The sequence below is a fragment of the Mastigoproctus giganteus genome, chromosome 12, assembly GCF_048544385.1.
Source record: "Mastigoproctus giganteus isolate SK-2022 chromosome 12, ASM4854438v1, whole genome shotgun sequence".
NCBI lineage: Eukaryota > Metazoa > Arthropoda > Arachnida > Uropygi > Thelyphonidae > Mastigoproctus > Mastigoproctus giganteus.
The window spans coordinates 142,666,230-142,686,030 of NC_143586.1; the positions used below are offsets into that span (position 1 = coordinate 142,666,230).

General features: G+C 35.3%; 1 protein-coding gene across 2 annotated transcripts in view; it reads left to right on the forward strand.

Annotated features, from left to right (window-relative positions):
- LOC150077476 (transmembrane protein 117-like) overlaps positions 1-19,801 on the forward strand; it is a 242,679-nt gene that overhangs the window by 200,033 nt on the left and 22,845 nt on the right. For both annotated transcript variants that reach the window (XM_090386771.1, XM_090386770.1), the window contains exons 4-6: positions 3,773-4,008; positions 6,903-7,163; positions 18,430-18,556. In XM_090386771.1, the coding sequence (XP_090242897.1) occupies positions 3,773-4,008; positions 6,903-7,163; positions 18,430-18,556 (624 nt within the window). The remainder of the gene's footprint in view (positions 1-3,772; positions 4,009-6,902; positions 7,164-18,429; positions 18,557-19,801) is intronic.

Genomic DNA, 19,801 nt, shown 5'->3' on the forward strand with positions numbered 1-19,801 from the left:
AACCACACCAATTGTTAAGAATATCAAATAAAAGTAAGAAACTTCAAATAGCATAATTTGTAAATCATATTTCCAAATAAAGTCTGAATATTACAACTAGGTGCTTTTAAACAGTTTAGAAAAGGAGAGCCATGAAGGCAAAATAGGTAAAGAAAGTTTTTGGTTTTATTTAATAATTTTGAATTAAGCAATGAAATAAAACAGGAGATAATGATAACAAAACTTCTATTTCCTGTGATCAAAAGCCTACGATGTACTGTTAAAATAAAGATCCCGCTTTTCTTTTAAAAGGTAGAATGAAATATATTATAGAAGCGGTGAACTCAGGAAGCAGATCCTGCGTGATAGACATGCTATAAACATCTCTGTTATCGGGAAAGACATGCTGTCCGAAGGCGACATGCAGCAAGGAGGGAAAATGTGTGATAGAGCTCAGTACTGCATATTGCCTTGAAGGGCGATACCGGAAGTAGTGGAAATACGAAGCTATAGTTCATGAATGCGTGAAATGTAATGTACGAGCTAGTAGTTATGGCGGGAAGAGAAAGAAAACGAGAGAGAGAGAGAGAGAGATGTAGTATGAATGATACGCTGATCGTGCACTGCTCTCGAATGAATAGAAAATGAATGGTTCATGACTAGGTGGAAAGAACATGTTAATAATAGGATACTATCAGTAACATCCGCTATGCCACACAAAATGATGGAAAGAATATTAAATTTCCTGGAAGTGCCTTTTTTTTCATACAAAAAAAAAAAAAAAAAAAGAAGAGAGATAGGAAACTAAGACTCACTTTTAACAATGAGAGTCGATTGCCATACTTAATATCAACCTGTAACACTTAGTTTACCAGCCGGAACATTTTATTAACATATAACATTTTATTATTAATTGTATTATTATTATTATTATTATTATCTGTTTATTGCTCTCCTCAAGAGCCACCCCCTGGACAGCAGTAAGCTGGGGGGGGGGGTGATATTTACATTCAAAGGTAGGGAAATGTGTCCAGAGTTACATGGAACACATGTATGCTTAACCTGAAAGGTACAGTATTTACAAAGTTTTTTAATTACATACTTGAAAATTGTGGAATACCGCAGTATCCCAAATTAAGAAAGATATCATTTTATCTAAAGGTGCTGAAAAATAACATGAAATATATGTACAAAAATATAAAGCATTTCTTTGAGGCAGTCCATATTTTCCTTATCGTGGTGTTCCTGTGAGTCATAACAATAGATTTGTGTAGGTGTCCATTAGCTTCTGGCGTCTGCATGAATTTATCATACAGACGGCAGAATTTATCAAGATCAATTTATCAAGAATATTGCAGAATTTATCAAGATCGCTGAATAGATTGTTAACCAGCTCTACCGTGTTTCCAGAAACACGTGTATCAGGTCTTTGAAGTTGTTGGAAGTGATTCTAAGTGGGAATTGATTTCTTGATTTTGAACTTGATTTCTTCCAGAAATTCGGAGAGTTTTTGTCAGATTAATGATGTCAGGGGCGTAGAGTCGTCCTGTGATTAGTCTGGCCAGTGCAATGAGATTAGCTGCCCCAATCTGTTGTTTCCATGGGGTGTGATGTAGAATTGGGCTCTAGAAATAGAGTATTAGTTGCCAGTGCGCCGGTTGAGCCATTTCAGACTTTAATTGATTCAAAAGGTTAAACCACATAGTCATCTCGGGTTAGTATGGGATGAGACCAGTATTCCAGGCTGAGGAACTTGTTGAAGTGTTTTGTAGGGGCAACACACTCCAACCAAATAGTTGCTGCATAAAAAGGTATGGGATAGATGCATCGAAGAACGTATTTCCTTATCAGTTCGGCGTCATGAATCCCCGGTAGTTCCTAGCGGATCGCCTACATAGTAGAGCACAGTTTTGTTTTTGTGTTCAGGAGGTGAGCCTGGAATGTCAGCCTCTCATCCCATACTAACCCGGGATCACTGTGTGCTTTAACTTTTTGAATCAGTGATCCATTGATGGTAAGATTGATATCGTTGCGTGTCTTCGTCCAGGTGAAAGACATTTGAGCTGTCTTTGCTTGATTAATCAGTAATCCGATTGAGGCCAGATATTGTTCAAGTTGATGGATCTTTTCATTTGCCAGCAGAGTAGTGCTAAGAACCTGATAAGATGTGATGTAAAATTTTAGGTCATCAGCGTATGACTGGAAGTCAGTTTAGAATGCCAGGAATGGCTCCAGCGCTGCGGCAAATAGGGTTGATGATAGGACTTCCCCCCCCCCCCTCCTTGCGAGACCTCCTATTAGTAATGCATGTTGTCCGAAAGCTGCAATGCGAGATAATGAGATGTCAATGTTCCAGGATCGATTTAATGATGCTAAGAGTATTTCCTGTGATGCTGAAGTAATGCTGGAGAATGGTAAATAGAGCTGTTATGTCTATTTTGTCATAGACCACTTTTATATCAAAGAAAATAACATCAAGCTGGGTCCTGTCATTGACGGCTTTCTGGATTCTGATAAGGGTGTCCATGAAATTGCTATTAGATCTTCCCTTAATCACGGTATGGAGGTAAGGGGGGCTGTGAATGAAACAATGTTCCGCAATTGAGGGCTGAATTGCTTATCTTGAATATCTAGTTTAGGCAGAGGGGTCGGCTCGAAAAGTCGAAGACAGTGGAGCTGTCCAAGAAAAGATGTAACCATTTTCTTTGTCATATGCACTACTTCTTTCGATGATCAGAATTGCTCATCTAGAGATGTAATTATAGCTATTTCTTAATGGAAATAACCTGCGAGGGAAATAACTGTTACAGAAACAATAGCACTGTTAAAGGATTGCTCCCTGGAGAATAATTTAACTTCTTAATATGTGTTGTGTATATATATTTTCATATGTAAATTTGTCATTTTGTCTCCAGTGTTTAATCCTACACTTGTATAATTAGTAATAATATAGTTTTTTTCTCTCTTATCTCATCCTTATTTATTACACTGTATTAGCCTCTCCTGTAAACCCCTGGCTTGTAACCGTGAAGATATTGTGTACGGCGTGTGCATTTTGCATGCAATAAAGAGTTCTTCTTCTTCTATTAATTTGATATAATTTTAAGCAATATTCATTAGAAAAAAATTTGTGTACAACGAAATGGTTCGTATAACAAGTAGTCGAATATGAGACCTCGAATATGAAACATCTGATTTTATTGAAAAATAAAATCAGATGTTTGTCACCATTGCCATTAGTATATTAACAAGTATTCAACTATCTGATACACTAATCGTAAAGCGTTTTTGAGATGGTGCTCAGCAGTTCGAATAAATTGATTTAAATTTTCAGTAGTGCGCAATTTTTGCGCTACCTTAGGAAAATTAAAGTAAAATGTAAAACTTAATTTAAAAACATCTGAATTACTGAATGACAACCAGTCATTTATAGATTTCACAGATTGTAGCAGCTACCTTATGTCAGTAAGCCATCTGGATTGCTGTAACATGTGCTGCAGCTGCTCTCATAAATGTAATAGGTAAACTGCAGCCATTATCAATCCACTGCAGGATGGAAGCCTCCTCAGCAACTCATGTAGAGAGAAACGGACCATAATCTGCCATGCTGGTGCAGTACGAGTTGGCAGATCGATCGTATTTAGCAGTCAAAGGCTTTAACCCCGGTCTACTCATAAATGTAATGGTCTGTTCATAATGTCGTGTCCTGGACAACGCAAGATTTCTACACTTATAGTTTAAGATTCTTTTAATTTGTCCTCAAAACACACTCTAACTACTATTTTTTTTACAGGTCGTATTTTCCGTCTGAAGATGTTCCGTGATGAACAAGGCACCTGGATGATCATGTTCTTGACAGCTATCATGTGCATCTATATGGTTTCTATGGTTTACAATGCCTTCCTGTTGTCTGGCCACCCAGAAGCAGATATCTACAGTATTAATGCTCTTATGGGAATTACCAATGCCAACTTTATGAAAGCTGCTGCTTGTGGTACCTGGCTAGGAGATTTCGTTACAGCCTGGATGGTAAGCTAACCTTTTGTAAATGAATATGTATGACGGCAATATGTACATTTATAATGATGCGCACCAAATATTTCTTTAAATATGTCAAAAAATAAATATTATGGGGGCTCAATAATCATTTAAACTTACTTTATAAAAATAAGACCTTAAATTTGTATTACGTTGTAACTTTGTATCATACTAGAGGAAAAAATTGCCTGTTCTGAATTTTTTCGAGTGCAGAGAAAACAAACTTCGCTCCTCACGTTTATTATTTTTAAACAATTCGGCTTTACAGTACAAGAAGTATTCAAATAATGGGTTAGGTGAATATAGAATTTATGAATTATACAAGTATGGTGGATAGACACCAGGGGAAAAATCCTACAGCTAATGATTAACTTCAGCAGGATTCATCTAACTGTAAAATTCACGTTCTATCCGCATCGTCATATTCTTAGCTATTCTGTTATCATTAAAAAGAAGACAAAAATAAATACTTTATAGCACATATCAGAGTGGAGTAGCTAGTAGAATAAAATATGCTTCTCTGGTCCTTCCACCTAAAAAATATCTAAAAATGGTGATGATATACTGTACTGTATAATTAATTAATATGTAATTTTATCAAGATAAAATTTCATATTTTCAGAGATGAGCAGTGAAATTGCAATTGGTATTAATTTAGAGACCTCCCCTTAAAAGTGCAAGGGCTGTTCAATAAAGAATGATCATAATATTTTTTTCACAACATACCTTTATTAATCATCCATATTTTGATGTTCCGTTTCAAAGTAATCCCCATTTGATGAAATGCACTTACTTCAACGTTTCTGCCATTCTTCAAAAACATGGTGGAAGCCATTTTTTGACATGCCTTTGAGAATCGCCTGCGATACAACTTCTAAAGACTGAAACGTTTGCCTCGCAGCTCCTTCTTTAACTTAGAAAATAAAAAATAAAAAAAAAATGGCAGGGTGCAAGGTCAGGGCTGTAGGGCGGATGAGGAACACATTTGACATTAATGCTGGCTAAGTACTCAATGACAGTATGAGCAATGTGAGGTCTCGCACTGTCGTGATGCAACATCCACCCACCTGCATGCAGTGTGGTCATTCGACGAATATGATCTCGCAAAACGTTCAGTTCTGTAGTACGGCCTCGTAAGAGTCGTATAACATAGCAAAACAAGCTGGTTAACCATTCCTTGAATGTCAAAAAAAAAAAAGAGACGACCATAACCTCTTCTGCAGAAGCCAAAACATTTGCTTTTTTTCGGTGTTGGCAATGACGCAGACTTCCAAACAAAGTTTTGTTGCTTACTATCTGGGTTGACATGATAAGCCATATCTCATCCACCGTTATCACCTTGTGCAGAACTAACTATAGTAACCATCCGTTGCAGCTCCTGACAAACCTCCATGCGAACTTGATGTTGCTCGGGTGTGAGTAGTTTTGGAACCCATTGTGCACAAACACGTTTCATATACAAATGGTTATGGAGAATACCGTGCCTGCTTTCTACTGATATTCTCAACATCTCTGCCAGTTGCCTTACTGTTATGCGACGATTTACTCTCACGATCATAGTTGAATTGTTTGTGGTTTCTATAATGACAGCAGTGGTTGGAGCTCCAGGACCGCCGATTTTTGTGACAGAATCATGTCCATCTTTAAACAGTGTAAGCAACCTGCGAGCTGTGCTATATGGAAGAGTAGATTCACCATAAGCATCTTTTAACATTTCATACGCTTTAGCTCGTGTTTTCCTGAGACGGAAACAAAATTTGGGAGCATCATATTATTCCTCGCATGTCATGTCCATTGTTACGTAGGTGAAACTGAACAGGCATAAACTTGACCAATCGCCAAGGTTACTCAAGTTTATGCGTCCGTGCGCACGGATCAACTACGCAGTTGTTATGTGATGCAGCTTGATTTAGTCTTGGTTTACTCCGCAGCTCAGTTGGAAATAGCAAGCAGTACGGTTGTTCATGAAAAATTATGATCATTCTTTACTGAACAGCCCTCATATATCAATAGAGTAACCTGAGTCGAAATTCATTGTTGCACAGTATCAAAAAGAAAAAAAATTGACAAAAACGATATACCATTACGAAATCCGTGATGTTGTTGATATCAAGCAAGTAAAAAAGGGGTCAATTTGTTAGGTACTACTGTAATAAATATCTAAGCAAAGGAGGTCGATAACTGGTTATTGATAATGTACCATGATCCGTTTTTGTAATAGGAAAGTACCCTTCTTTAAATAAGAAGGGTACTTACCTATGATTATGGAGGTATTAAATAAAGATAAAAGTATTAAATAAAAAGTGCAAGTATAACATTTGCGTTTTCATAACACAAGGGGAATACCATCAAGTCCTGATAAATCATTTCTCGTATCAAAATCATTGATTTCGTAATCGATTAATTTGAATATAATCGATTATGTCGATTATTAATTAATCGCTTATCAATCATTAGATTAAGAAAATCATTCTATTATGCCCATCATTACTCAAATATTGAAAAATCGTAATACAGCTGATTTGTCTGAGCAATTTAAAGTATTGGGCAATACTTTAAATTGCTCAGACAAAATTATTGTAAAATTTTGGAGGGCGCAATGGACGAAGTCCTCTGCTAAATCCTGAGATCGACAGTCGTTTAACTATTATGTTATGGGTTTTGTATTTTATATTTATTGGAGCATTACCAATTCACCAAGCTCCAGAACAGCTTTAAATAATAATCTTGATAAATATTGCCCTATGAGAGGCTTAAGCAGATATATTTAAAATTCATTATAAGTATTGTGAATTGGAACCTATTTACCATTCGCATGCGCTTTTGTGTGTTTTGCTGTTCTTAACAATAAAGTGTTTTCAATTATTGTTTTCCTCTGCGAACAGGTAACAGATATGATGTTACAGGATAATCTATATTCACAGTGGGCTAGGCCAGTAAGAAGATTCTGGAGAGCGCATGGACGGATACGTATTACCATTTTTTGGACAGGTTCAGTAATAATAACTACTCTTGTAGTTACACTAATTGTCAGCGACAGAATCAGCTGGGATTACCTAAATCGAGATTTTGTAGCTACAACTGAGTTATCTCGGGCCTTTCTAGCATCTTTCATTCTGGTAATGGATCTGCTTATTGTGATGCAGGTAACTTGTAAGTTTTTAAATTCTTTCATGAAGTGCATACTATCAATATAAGAAATTTTGTAATGGAAAATGAAAACTTGTATTTTAATGAATAATAAATAAATGCGCAGTTCACTGTAACATAATCGAATAGATTTCATATAATTGACCGAAAGTTTTGAATTAACAATATAACGGATGGAGAAATATTAAAAAACTTGAAATTTTGAAGAAAACATTTAATATCGATTGAACTAATAATTCCAGCATTTAACATAAACAGAGATAACATGCTGATTTTATTTCCAGGTACTTTTTGCTAGTTACGGAAATTTACTTAAGCCAATTATTGATAATTTGCTTTCCAATTAAACTCTTAACTAATTAATGTAGATTTGTCTTATTATTTTTGTTGCAGTGAACAACTGCTTTTAGAGATATGGAAGTTATAATTCCACTATATAACGCAATTGCGAGATCGAATTTGGAATACACAATACATTGGGCTTCTTGAAAAGGTCCAAAGACGAGCAATGCGCCTGGTAAAAATGGCAAATGGCACCAAAAGGAGGAGAGATTTCGAATAAGTGCGCTACAGAGCTCGACAACTAGGTACCGTAGAGGGTACCGTCTGGGGTATAAAGGCTCTGAGAGGGGATAGTGAAACAAATGAAACTAAAAATTTCACAATATTATATGACGCCAGAACCAGGGACGCATACATTAAAATTAAGGAGGAAAGAGTTATAGACCGGATTGTAGGTAGTATTTTTTTTAGCAAACACGTTGTTGCCTGACTGCCTAAAGTAAAACCATTATACTTCCGTGGGTAGTTGAAGCTGACGGCTTGGGAAATTCTAAGGCCAGCTGGATTCTAAGCAGGGGAAGAGGAGAAACACGTAGATCTGTAGGGTTTTTTTTTTTTTTTTTTGGCTGATATAACAAAAGTCTGCACCACTTCCTTGCACGGTATGACCAACACTAATAACTAAGCAGCATGTACCGAAAATAATTGATATAACATCCGACAATTCAAAATTCTTTAAGCTTCCCCCCTTTATGACTCATACTAGCCGATACTGATATGTGGTGCTTCGTTGACGCTTTTCTACTCGATTGCATGTTTGACTTACGCACTAGGTTTGGAGGAGGAAGAGGGGCATCTGAATCTTTTAATAGTGTATAATATAGATGAATCCATGTCTAGTGAAGAGGCATTAGCACAATAAGAAAATGTATACACCACAATCTACTGTTTTTAATTTTTTTTAGGAAGTTAAGAAAAATGAAAAACTTGCGTACATGAAGGCCAAACGCCATATTTCCCCTTCAGAAATTGCATACTGTTGTCCATATCTAAACCATTCTTTACATTTATATTACCCTATACTCGGGAAGCTAAAATGCATTTGGTCACAAAAGAAGAAATATTTGGAATTTCACAGCTGTGCTACAGGAGTCGTACAGGAGAGCAGAGCATCCAGCTTTAAACTTGTGTTCTATAGAATACAGTTTAGCTCCCTTATCGTTTATTAATGATTTCCATTTAATGGGAAAAGTAAAGTTGCATTATTACATTAAAGAATAGCGAGACACGATATTTTCTACATTATACCATTTTTGGACGACCTCCTTTCAGAAACGAGCATAGGCACAAGTGAGTTTTCAGAAAGGAGAATTTGGTATCAGTTTCCCTTGCCTGAGTGTACTTTCCCTTCGGTTTTCCCGAAATTGTTTGCTGAACGGAAAAATAAACAAGGACCACTGACACGTGCTCTTTACCCATCCATACCACCGCAGATAAGGTATCCCTGTACTTGGCACTTTGCCATTTGGGAACGAACTGTGCAAAAGAGTGTAATAGAGATATAACGGGATATCTAAAGGGAAGGGAGAGTCAACACAGTTAATGGCAGTAAATAAATCTGATCGTAGAGAAGAATAGAGTTCTGAGATCCATTACGTCACCCAGTTGGAATACAGACCTTTGTTCAAACCCTTTCCCACCTAGATTTATATTGACCAAATTACAAAGCAGTTTTGTAGTGAATAAGGAACTCTGAATCGGCTACATGCAAATAAAGGCATACTTAGAAAATATCATCTTCAAAGAAAAAAACTTCAATTTAAGACTTACCTGCGTTTGCAAAGAAACGTTCATCATACATTGCAGCTTATTAGGGGTTCAATAACGCCTCTTTAATATCATTCTTCGATCCATTGTCACTGCAAACGAGATGATAATAAACCATAAATGGATATAATGATTTTAAAGAGACAAATATTTTTAAATAAAGAAGTTATTTTTAAACTTCTGCAAAGTACTAAAATAACAATGAAGTAAACTGCAGCCATTATCAACCCACTGCAGGATGGAAGCCTCCTCAACAATTCATGTTGAGGGAAATGGACCATAATCTGCCACGCTGCTCCATTGCGGGTTGGCAGATTGACCGTATTTAGCAGTCAGGCTTGAACCCTGGTCTACTCAAAGAGCGTGTACTACTGCACTCCCACTCCTGAACACTCGGCTACGGAGGCCAAAAATAACAATAATATCTACACTAAAAATAACAATATCTATACTTAATAGACTGGGAGGCGTCTGAAATGTAATATTTTGTCAGAAACCGTTGCCTAACATTGAAAAAATTGATTAATAATTAAGTTGCAACAAAACATTCATCACTTTCAATACAGTTTGATTAACTGCATTGAATGATTTCAGATTCATATGTATAGCTTGAAATACAATTACCTACAGGTAATTTCACAAACAACCTAAAAGGTTTTCGTACAGGATGACTAGAACTTCTAATTTCAAAAGAAACTTGGCAATATTTGTATATCAAATAAAATTAATAAAGAAATATAAAATTTCTGTCCATTTTCTGCAACATAGCAAATCAAAGTCTGCGAAAGAAAAGGGTCTGCCGTCTAGTCTTCGGCTTTCACAATGCGCTGCTTTGGCAACCTGCTTCCTTATTAACACAATATGATTAAACAGTACTTCAGAAACAGCAGTTAAATTTATTCAAAATGATAGGGCAAGAATTGAATGAATAAACAGCAATATTACTTTTTAAAATAGAAATGTGACATCTATTCGCAATGCAATATCAAGACAATTTTTTGCGATAAAATCATTGAACAATAAGAAATATTGTTCAATAAGTTAGCTCTCAGGTTATTTTCTTTCAGCTTCTGGAATACGAAATTTGATCAAAAGAAAGTTTTGAAACTGAATTTATTTTTTAAAACAATCATATATGTAAATCAAACACACTCCTTCCAAATATCCCCTCCTGAACGAATGCAATGATCCTAGCCAAGTTTGGGAGCACCTTTAAAACTATTCTAGCCTACTTTAGAAACTTCTAAACAACTTGTGAGACGATACTGCATCGCATTTTCAGCAATGCACTACACGTGTGCAAATGTTCATCACTTAAAAAAATTTTCAGTTTTCGGACCCAAAAAAAAAAAAGAAGAGAGAGCTAGATGTAGGTCTGGTGAATGCAGCTACCACTGGAACTTTGTTCTTAATCAAAAATTCCCCAATAGATATGGCTCCATAGAACAGTGCTTCTGAGTCATATGTGCTCATGCTGATTACGTGTGTTCACGTAACCCGCATAAGTGGTTTACCCGTATGCAGCTCAACTCAATCCGAAAAGTACTTAATTCTGTCCCCAATTTCAAAATGCTTCCAAAAGCGAGAGAGACACTGCATTCATTCTGAAGAACAGTATTTTGATGGTAATGTGAATGATTAATTTATAAGTGTGTAGGATTTTTTAAATATTGTGAGAAAGACATGTGGGAATGCACATTTAATTCTATATACTAAGGACAAATTACAATAATATACACTTAACTCCATGTAAGTATGTAGTTCAGAAGTTAATTCATTGCTCAACTGTGTTAAAGGTATATTACCATGCGCAAGAAAGAATGCGCACCGAAATTAAGGAAATGATATTTTAAACATTGCGTATTTTTGACTTTTATGATATACAATATATCAATAATAAATGTAAAAAAAATTCTGATCAAAAAGTTCCGAGAATGAATTTATTTTTTAAAAATATCCTGCGTAGGGTCCATAAATTAATAAAATACATTACCCTCAAAATATAGACAAAGTCTCGAAACTGAATTTATTTAGTACTGTACATAAGTACAAACACTACACAATCCTTCTGTATGATGAAACATTTCCATCCTAATTTTGGGGATCTTTATCAAATCTGAAGAAAACCACTAAAGAAAGTTAAATGATAATCTCTGAAATGGTAAAGCCATATTAGACTAAATGTTAACTATTTACAAGATATTAGGGGTTGAGAAGAGGACTATATAAATAAATTAAAAAAAACACTACAGGCAGTTATCGCTTTACGAGTTCCCCGGTTTACGATTTTTTTTACCTCAAGTATCAACAAAATCGAAAATATGAACATTAATTGCAAAAAATGAATGTTAAACATTCATAAATACCGCATTCCAAACCACATGCGTAACTATACAATACGGTGTATCCCGCTTTACGATATTAATCAGTTCCAGAGACACCATAGTATCATTAAAATACCGCAATGTTAACCCAATAACACATTGTTTTTTGGTAATTCGTTTCAAGATCTCAGAAGTTGAAATTTTCGCTATATAACTAAGCTATTTATTTCTCTAAAATGTCATTTTTAAGGTCACGAGCGTGACCTTAAGGCCATATAAAAAGATCATGAGTGTGGTTTATAAATTGTATTAGTTACCAATTCAAATCATTAAAATTCACTACACTTTCATCGTTATCATATGTTCCGTTATAAGAATCAATTTTAAATGCCTTTGTGACATTTCTGGAAGTCACGACCAAATTATAAAAATAATTTGCACTTATCGGTTTATTGAGCTTTTCTGTTACTGCAAGCGGGTAATAAACTCGATGTTATTGCATTTGTGAAAATATTCTGATACTGGAATGGAATTGTGTGGTTTTTTTACGTTATTATGGTAAATTGTGTTTGCCCTTTACTGAAATCTTCAATCGTATAAAAAACATAAATAAATTTTCAGAATCTTCTCTTCATTTTATTTTAAGCTTAGTAAACTTGTTACTCTACGCGAATCGTGTTCGTTACAATTTGTGTGTGTGCTGTTAAAACAATGCTTATGCATGCAATCGTGAAATTTATAATTAAAAGAGAAGATTGGAAATAAATGCCTCTTGAAGCAGTTCTGAAGAAGACGACTCCTTGTGCAACAAACTAACGAGTGCCGAGCCAATAATGAGTGATCAACGAGTGTGCATTTAGTGATGTTAATGATGAAGAATAAACATCCTTTAACATTTGTAAGTCATAAATAATTTCTCTATTATAATTTGCTTGATTTTACAGGCTGCGTTTCCATTTCTTTCGATAACTCAATCATTGTTTAAACATAAACTAATTAGCTAACTAATTTCATTGTTGAGAACGAACGTAACTCCTATTTTTAGCCTTATGTCTTTGGGAAATAAATTCCCGCTTTACGAGATTTCGCTTTACGACCGCGCGCTAGGAACGAATTAACTCGTAAAGTCGAGAACTACCTGTAATTAGTGACAGAGAACTGCTTTCTATCCTAATTATTTCGCACTCTGCCATAACCTGATTCTTTGCCCTTTCTCACCATACTTATCTACAATCACTTACCTACCAACAATACAAACTTGCAGTTTTGTTCCTCCTTCCCACTCATCCACTACCCATACTAACTTACAATTTTCTGTCCTGCTTGTCTAACAATGATAAAGGTTTACAATTTAATAACCGATATTTAACCAACTATTCTAAATTATAATGTAATTAAAATGTACAATCGCTTACAAAACATTCGACTACCATCCATACTATTTTATGTATAATTGAAATGATACTATGCACTAATATTTTGCTAGATTACATTTATTTAGATTCTCGTTATTCATTGGTATGTAGATATGTACAGTATCTTAAGTAAGGCGGCTCCAGAACGTTAGTTCAACTCTGCTACTGTACACTGTGATTACATAGAACTCTGTACAAGGGCCAGAAATGTGGCCACTTTGCTTTCCTTTGTTTTCCTAGTGGCCACTTTGCCACTAGGAAAACCTGCCCAGCGTCCATCTACACTGAAAGAACGTAGGCCACAAGTAAGCGTGAACAGTGCTAGACCTCAATTATCTTGAACTGAATACTCAAAGCGAGTTTGGGATCGTTTAGAAAACATTTTTAAAAACGTTTTCACTGGTGTGGATGTTCTAAACCCTATGCTGTCCCGCCCAGATAGATTATTACGGCCAGTGCCGAAGTGATAGGCTTGGCTCCGGCGGCGATCAATGCTCGGTTGACTGGGCCAGACCATTCCGATTACAACTGTATCCCCCTGGAGATGTCGAAAATAATAACCTATCCCCTCGATTTATATCAATATTTATGCGTATATTATCTGTTGTCGTCCCATACCCATTTTTACTTCAAAATTTGAATCTTAATTTTAAACACTCCCCTTATGACATCACAATAAATTTATTTACAATTTATTGTTGATCTATTTTCTTATGTTATTATTAGTTTCATTTCATTTTCTTTTTTAAATATAAATATGATCACACAGACTATATATAGTCTGTCATGACGGGGATATTTGAAACCTGCCATCCTAAAACAAGGTGGCTGTCATTCAAATAAAAGCACCACTCTTTTAGAATTCATGTATTTACAATTTGATGCAGGATTTCCTCACAGTAAACGTGAGAGAATCCTAAGCTCCCCTAGCAATTTTACTTCGATCGGCCATGTTGAAACAATATGATTTTCACTCAAGTTATAAGAAAAATCCGTTCGATACAAACCAAATTTCCAGTACTTGGGAGGAGGATCTAGTGTATCCTGATGGGGTAATTTAATTTCGCCACCCTGAATCATTATTGAAATACGTTTCAGTTGGCATCCCGTGAGTATATTAGTTACGTTTTGGACAGTTACGTTCTGAGCGATGCAAATTTTAAATGTAAAATCACATTTACTTTTAAACTTTGTGTTCATTAAACCACGTACACTTTTTTTCCGATTGCAAATTGAGCAGAAAAAATATTGAAAAAGTAACAGTGAATTATTAAATGACAGATAGTTGCGTCGTTCGAAGACAAAGAGAAATAAATGTTTAAAAATGGCCCTTCTCTTAAAAATACGACCGTTTTACTTGGTGTAATAACTTCTGTGAATTAATAACATTATACCTACAGCATTGCATCGTTTCTCTTTTTCCTTGTTCCCTGACTGCTGCTGCTGATCAATGACAGCTACCAAGTGCTGTTAAATCTCATGATCGATTAGAAAATTCCTAGAGAAAGTTGGAATCTATCCTTCCTCATTCCATGAACATTCCAGCACTATTACGAACGTTAAGGTGTGTTCAACGTTTAGTTCACGACGTTTGGAGCCTTTCCTATGCTCTGGAATAGCGTCTTCTTTATTAAGGCAAATATAGAGCGACAAGAATTTGTCAATTATTTCTAGAACTATCTTATAAGGACTATGACGTCATTAATCGCATTTCATTTCTGACCTCGGCTGTCAGTTATACCTATAAGATGAGCACTGCACGTAATATGCAATATTAATACCACGAAAATATAGCATCCATGCGCCATTAAAAAAAAATGTTTAAAAGGCAGGAAAAGAAGTTTGGTGCTTTTAAACACAGATAGCGAAACGTACAACAGCAACGGCAAAATAGTTAGCCCACTGCTATCAGAATCAATGTACAAAGCTTAGCTTCAGTGTTATAAACGCTCTATATTTACTACCTTAATCCACGAAATAAAATTCAATACTTAAAAATAGAATTCTAAAATAACGTGGCTCACCAAAAATAAAATATTGCTCCATTCCTTTAATGTTGAATCTGAATTAAAGTACTTTCCGCTGGTTCCTTTTGCTATTTTTGGTTATGTTCACCAGCATTCGTGACATAAATTACTATAAACAAAAAAAAAAGTTTCCATGAGAAATATGGTAACTATCATAAAGTTTCCATATCGTCCAGAATTTTAACTGGGTGAAGGAAAAAGAGCTATGATGATGTTATTTTTAAATTTACTGTAGTTATTTCTTCAGAAGCGACAATCGTTATTATTCAATAACTCACTGGCAAATTTTACAGTGAAAAGTCAAAAACACTAATAAAACTCTTATTATTGACGCTGCTTAATTAATAAAATGATTTTAATGATTTGTACTTATTCTTTTTTAGCTGTGTCAGTTGTTCCCTTTCCAGGCTTTAAATTAAATTTAAAAATCCCTAGTTCCCCTAAAAAACGGCAAAAAAACTTGTTTCAATCAGTGGAGGATCTTTTGCCATTTTAAGGAAATTACAAAATAATATAACTAGATTACGATACATCCATAGTTACGATAATGTAAAAACAGTTATTGCAATACAACATTCTGGAGTAATCCCTGAACTCGCTTTTAAACCTACCCCTATTTCCAGCAGCGACACGAAGGCACTTTGTTTTAAAAAATGATGTCGTAACACTTTTTCTGTATTAAACATTTCTGACAAATCATTTTTGATGTTCTCTTTTCGTTGTCTACAGACCTCGTATCCCTAATTTAAGGCATTATTTTCAAAGGTGTTGTGGATGAGGGTTCCCAACTAGAATAGTGGCTGCGATCACTATTCTTCGACATCGTTTGAAAAACGCCTACGTTTGATTCCCATAGAGACGAGAGAAACTTTTCACAACGTGAGAAAGTAAATCGATCTCGGACGAAGGTCGTATGATTTTCTCTAGGTGATTGAGTTATTGTTTGTGTGTTTGTTTGCTTTTTTTATTCTACCAACTGGTAAACCAAATATAGAACTGGCTACACGAAATTTACAGACAGTCTACATGCCTCGTTGCCTTAGTTTCCTGGGCACATATTGCAAAGAACAACCCAATCTAACATTTTGAAAAGCGAGGGGAGTGGGAGATCTTTTAGTTTACTGACATTGTCACTTAACCTTTTATTTCCTTACATATGCAGAGCAGAACTCTTGAATGTTGTAACAAAGTTCTGGGGGCAAAGAAGTCATTACAGGAAATTATGATATAATAAAATGCGTTAGTATTAACAATAGCAGTAATACAGCTGTGAATGGCGGCCATATTTGTTTTTCCTCCCGTTGGAATGTTAACTCGACTGTCAATAAAAATAAGATAAAAATTGCATTTAAGAGCCCACGACTGACACGATAAAGTAATGCTAACATCTTCCCATTAACGACACTCCTTTGTTAAGAGATAATAAATTACCCCTTTTGATGGAAAAGTGAATTTCAGTGGCAAACTTGTCAAAATAATAAAGATTATATAACGCCCTCTACATATAGACATTTCATTCAGATATATTTTATTTGTTGGGAAATTTTAGTTTACAGTAAGATAATAGAGGACCCTCAAGTTATCTCATAAAGAAATTCAATTTTTATTTCTTTACCAAAACGGGGCTACTAAGGAAAATATTCATAACATGATACTGTTAAGGATGTTTAGCCATTGCTTAATCCTAGATAAAAGTTTAAGCAGAATCTAAATCTTTCAGAGAGTGTCTAAGAGTCGCTGAAGTTATGTCTTCGTTTATTACAAATAGATTCTCAACAAGTATTTAATCTCAGGATAAAATTGAAAGTGCCCAAATACATCTAATCAATCCCTTCTCAGATTTCATTTGACTTCGGTCCGTGACAGACGGTCACTCAGCTTATATACAAGAGGCTTCTTTTGTTGGACTGTTGTCCTAATCTCCATGGATCCAATCTATTGAATAATAAACTGCTTTATTATTCAATAGATTGGATCAATTATTCAATAGATTGATTATTCAACTAGTTTGAGATTCCAAAATAAAATGGCAACTTATAAGGCAACTTATTAATTCCCATAAAAAGTTAATCTCATTAATATTTACTTTTATCGTGAGGTTATAATCATTATTTATTCCTATGTGTTGATTTATTCATGCAAAATTACAATCAAATTTGTAAGTGGTGATATGTCTGTAAATTGCGTATGTTCTTTGGTTGGTCTGACTCAGTGGTTTTCAACCGGGGTGCCGGAACAACATTCCAAGGGTGCCATGTAATTTGGGTTTAAGTTACTTTTTTTTTATTATTTATATTTATTTCATTATAAAAAGGTGTACGGTATCTTTTTTAATTTTGTGGTGATCTATAATTGATGTTTATTTAGTACCTCTATATAAAGAGTAAAATTATATATATATACTGTATATATATAATTTGTATTATGAATTGCAATTTTGTTTATAGTTATATTATTGTAATAATTATCATATAACATATTTTTTAATATTATATATATATATATATATATATATATATATATAATATAAATATATATTATATAATATATATATATATATATATATATACACACACATACACACACACACACACAGAACGGATGTAACAGGCAGAAAATTGAGTGCGGGTGCCACAAAATAAAATAAATTACTTGGGGGTGTTGCCGTTATTAAAAGAAGGTCGAAAACCACTGGTCTAACTGTATGCTGGACGAAAACACTCGGGATTCCGGTGAGGGGACCTTGCTGCGCCTCATCCAAAACTGACTAAATCCGCCAAAGGATGGTGGGACCATAAAAGTTCCTCGCGTCATTAACGGAACTTAAACAAAGGCTTTTTTTCACTGTGCTACCTCAAGGGCTTCATTCCTTACTCTCTTCCTTCTGCGAGGAAGGAAGGAGGGAATGAATGAAGCCCTTGCGGGTAGCAAAAGTATTTCCAGAAGCAACAGAAGAATGCAGCTTATTACAAATAGAGTGCTACAAATACAGTATAGCCTGAAAAATATTGCCAAATTAAACTAGTACGAGTAACTAATATGAATATAACAAAAGCTATGGAATCAGCTTTTATACCTATTTCAGCCTACATATTTAGAACCAGCCGTGTAAATCTGATATTAAACATGTATGGAAAGGTCCTGGAGACTGGAAGGATATCAAGAATACTGCACAGGCCAGCAACAAGACACTCAAGCCAGTTGGCAAAACTGAAGATAAAACTTGCAGCCGTTAACGAACACGTTAAGCATTCAACTACACCTGCTTCTATGAATTACTATTGATTTGTAACTTATTAAACCATTCTGTGATTATAAAGGACCTAGGTTTCTAGCTAAGCATGAAATATTTTGAAATATGTTGTTTGAACTGTCCTTCGTTTTCAGGATTGGGACTTCCCACATTTTGTCTGTGATTTGGATATTAAATTACCTGGCATGCACGCGGCTTCTTTCAAGTTCAATCTCTTTCAGAGATACGTGAGCATTCCAGACGTTTTCTTTCACATCACAGGTAAGTTCAAATTTTCTTTCTCAACTTATGGAAATAGTTTTATCATATTTTATTAAACATTTTTCCTCTTAACATATAAGGTAAAAAGGTAAACTGCAGCCGAAGACTCCTCAACGATTCATATTGAGGGAAATGGACCATAATCTGCCAAGCTGGTCCAGTGCAGGTTGGCAGAATGACCGTATTTAGCAGCCAGAGGCTTGAACCCTGGTCCACTCAAAGAGCGTGTGCTACTGCACTCCCGCTCCTGATCAGTCGGCTACGGATCATCATCATCAGCCATTTTCAATCCACTACAGGATGAAGGCCTCTCCAGCAAATTTCCAGTTCCTTCTGTTTTGTGCAATGGCCATCCATTTACTACCCACAAATTTATGAATTTCATCTGTCCATCTCCGTTGTTGTCTTCCAAGTTTTCTTCTAGCTCCTCTTGGGTACCATTCTGTTATTTTCTTAGTCCATCTGTCATCATGTCTTCGAGCTATGTGTGCTGCCCAAGACCATTTTAGTTCTTTAGTTTTGATAAGAATGTCCTTTACTTGGGTTTGCTGCCTAATCCATGTGTTTCTTGTCTTATCTAACAGTCCGATTCCCAATATAATTCGTTCCATTCTTCACTGTGTAGTTCTCAGCTTCTCTTCCATTCTTTTGGTGAGTGCCCAAGTTTCACTTCCATGTCATGGTGGGGAGTATATATTGGTTCATCATTTTACGTTTCAGACAAATTTGGATATTGCTCCTCAGTATGTGACTATATTTCCTGAATACTATCCATCCAAAATTTATTCTTCTCTTGACTTCCAGCCATTTATCATTATTACAGCTAATAACTTGTCCCAGATAAGTATATGACTCCTTCAATCATTATAAGTATATGACTCCTTCAAACTGCTCCTTCAATCATTATATCCCTTTCTGTGGCATACTTGTTCATCATTACTTTTGTTTTAGCCATATTCATCTTTAGTCCAAAATCATTACTAACTCTGCATAACTGATTAAGATTTTCCTCTAATTCTTAGGGATCATGGCTTATGACCACAATGTCAGCTGGAAATCGTAAATGGTTTAGGTACTCTCCATTCACATTGGCTCCTTTCTGCGACCAGCCTAATCTTCTGAAAGCTTCCTCAAGGGCAGCGGTAAACAGCTTCGGAGATATTGTGTCTCCATGTCGAACTCCTTTCTCGATTTTAAATTTACTACTGTCTTTGCCTAGTCTAATAAAGGAGGTAGCATTCTCAT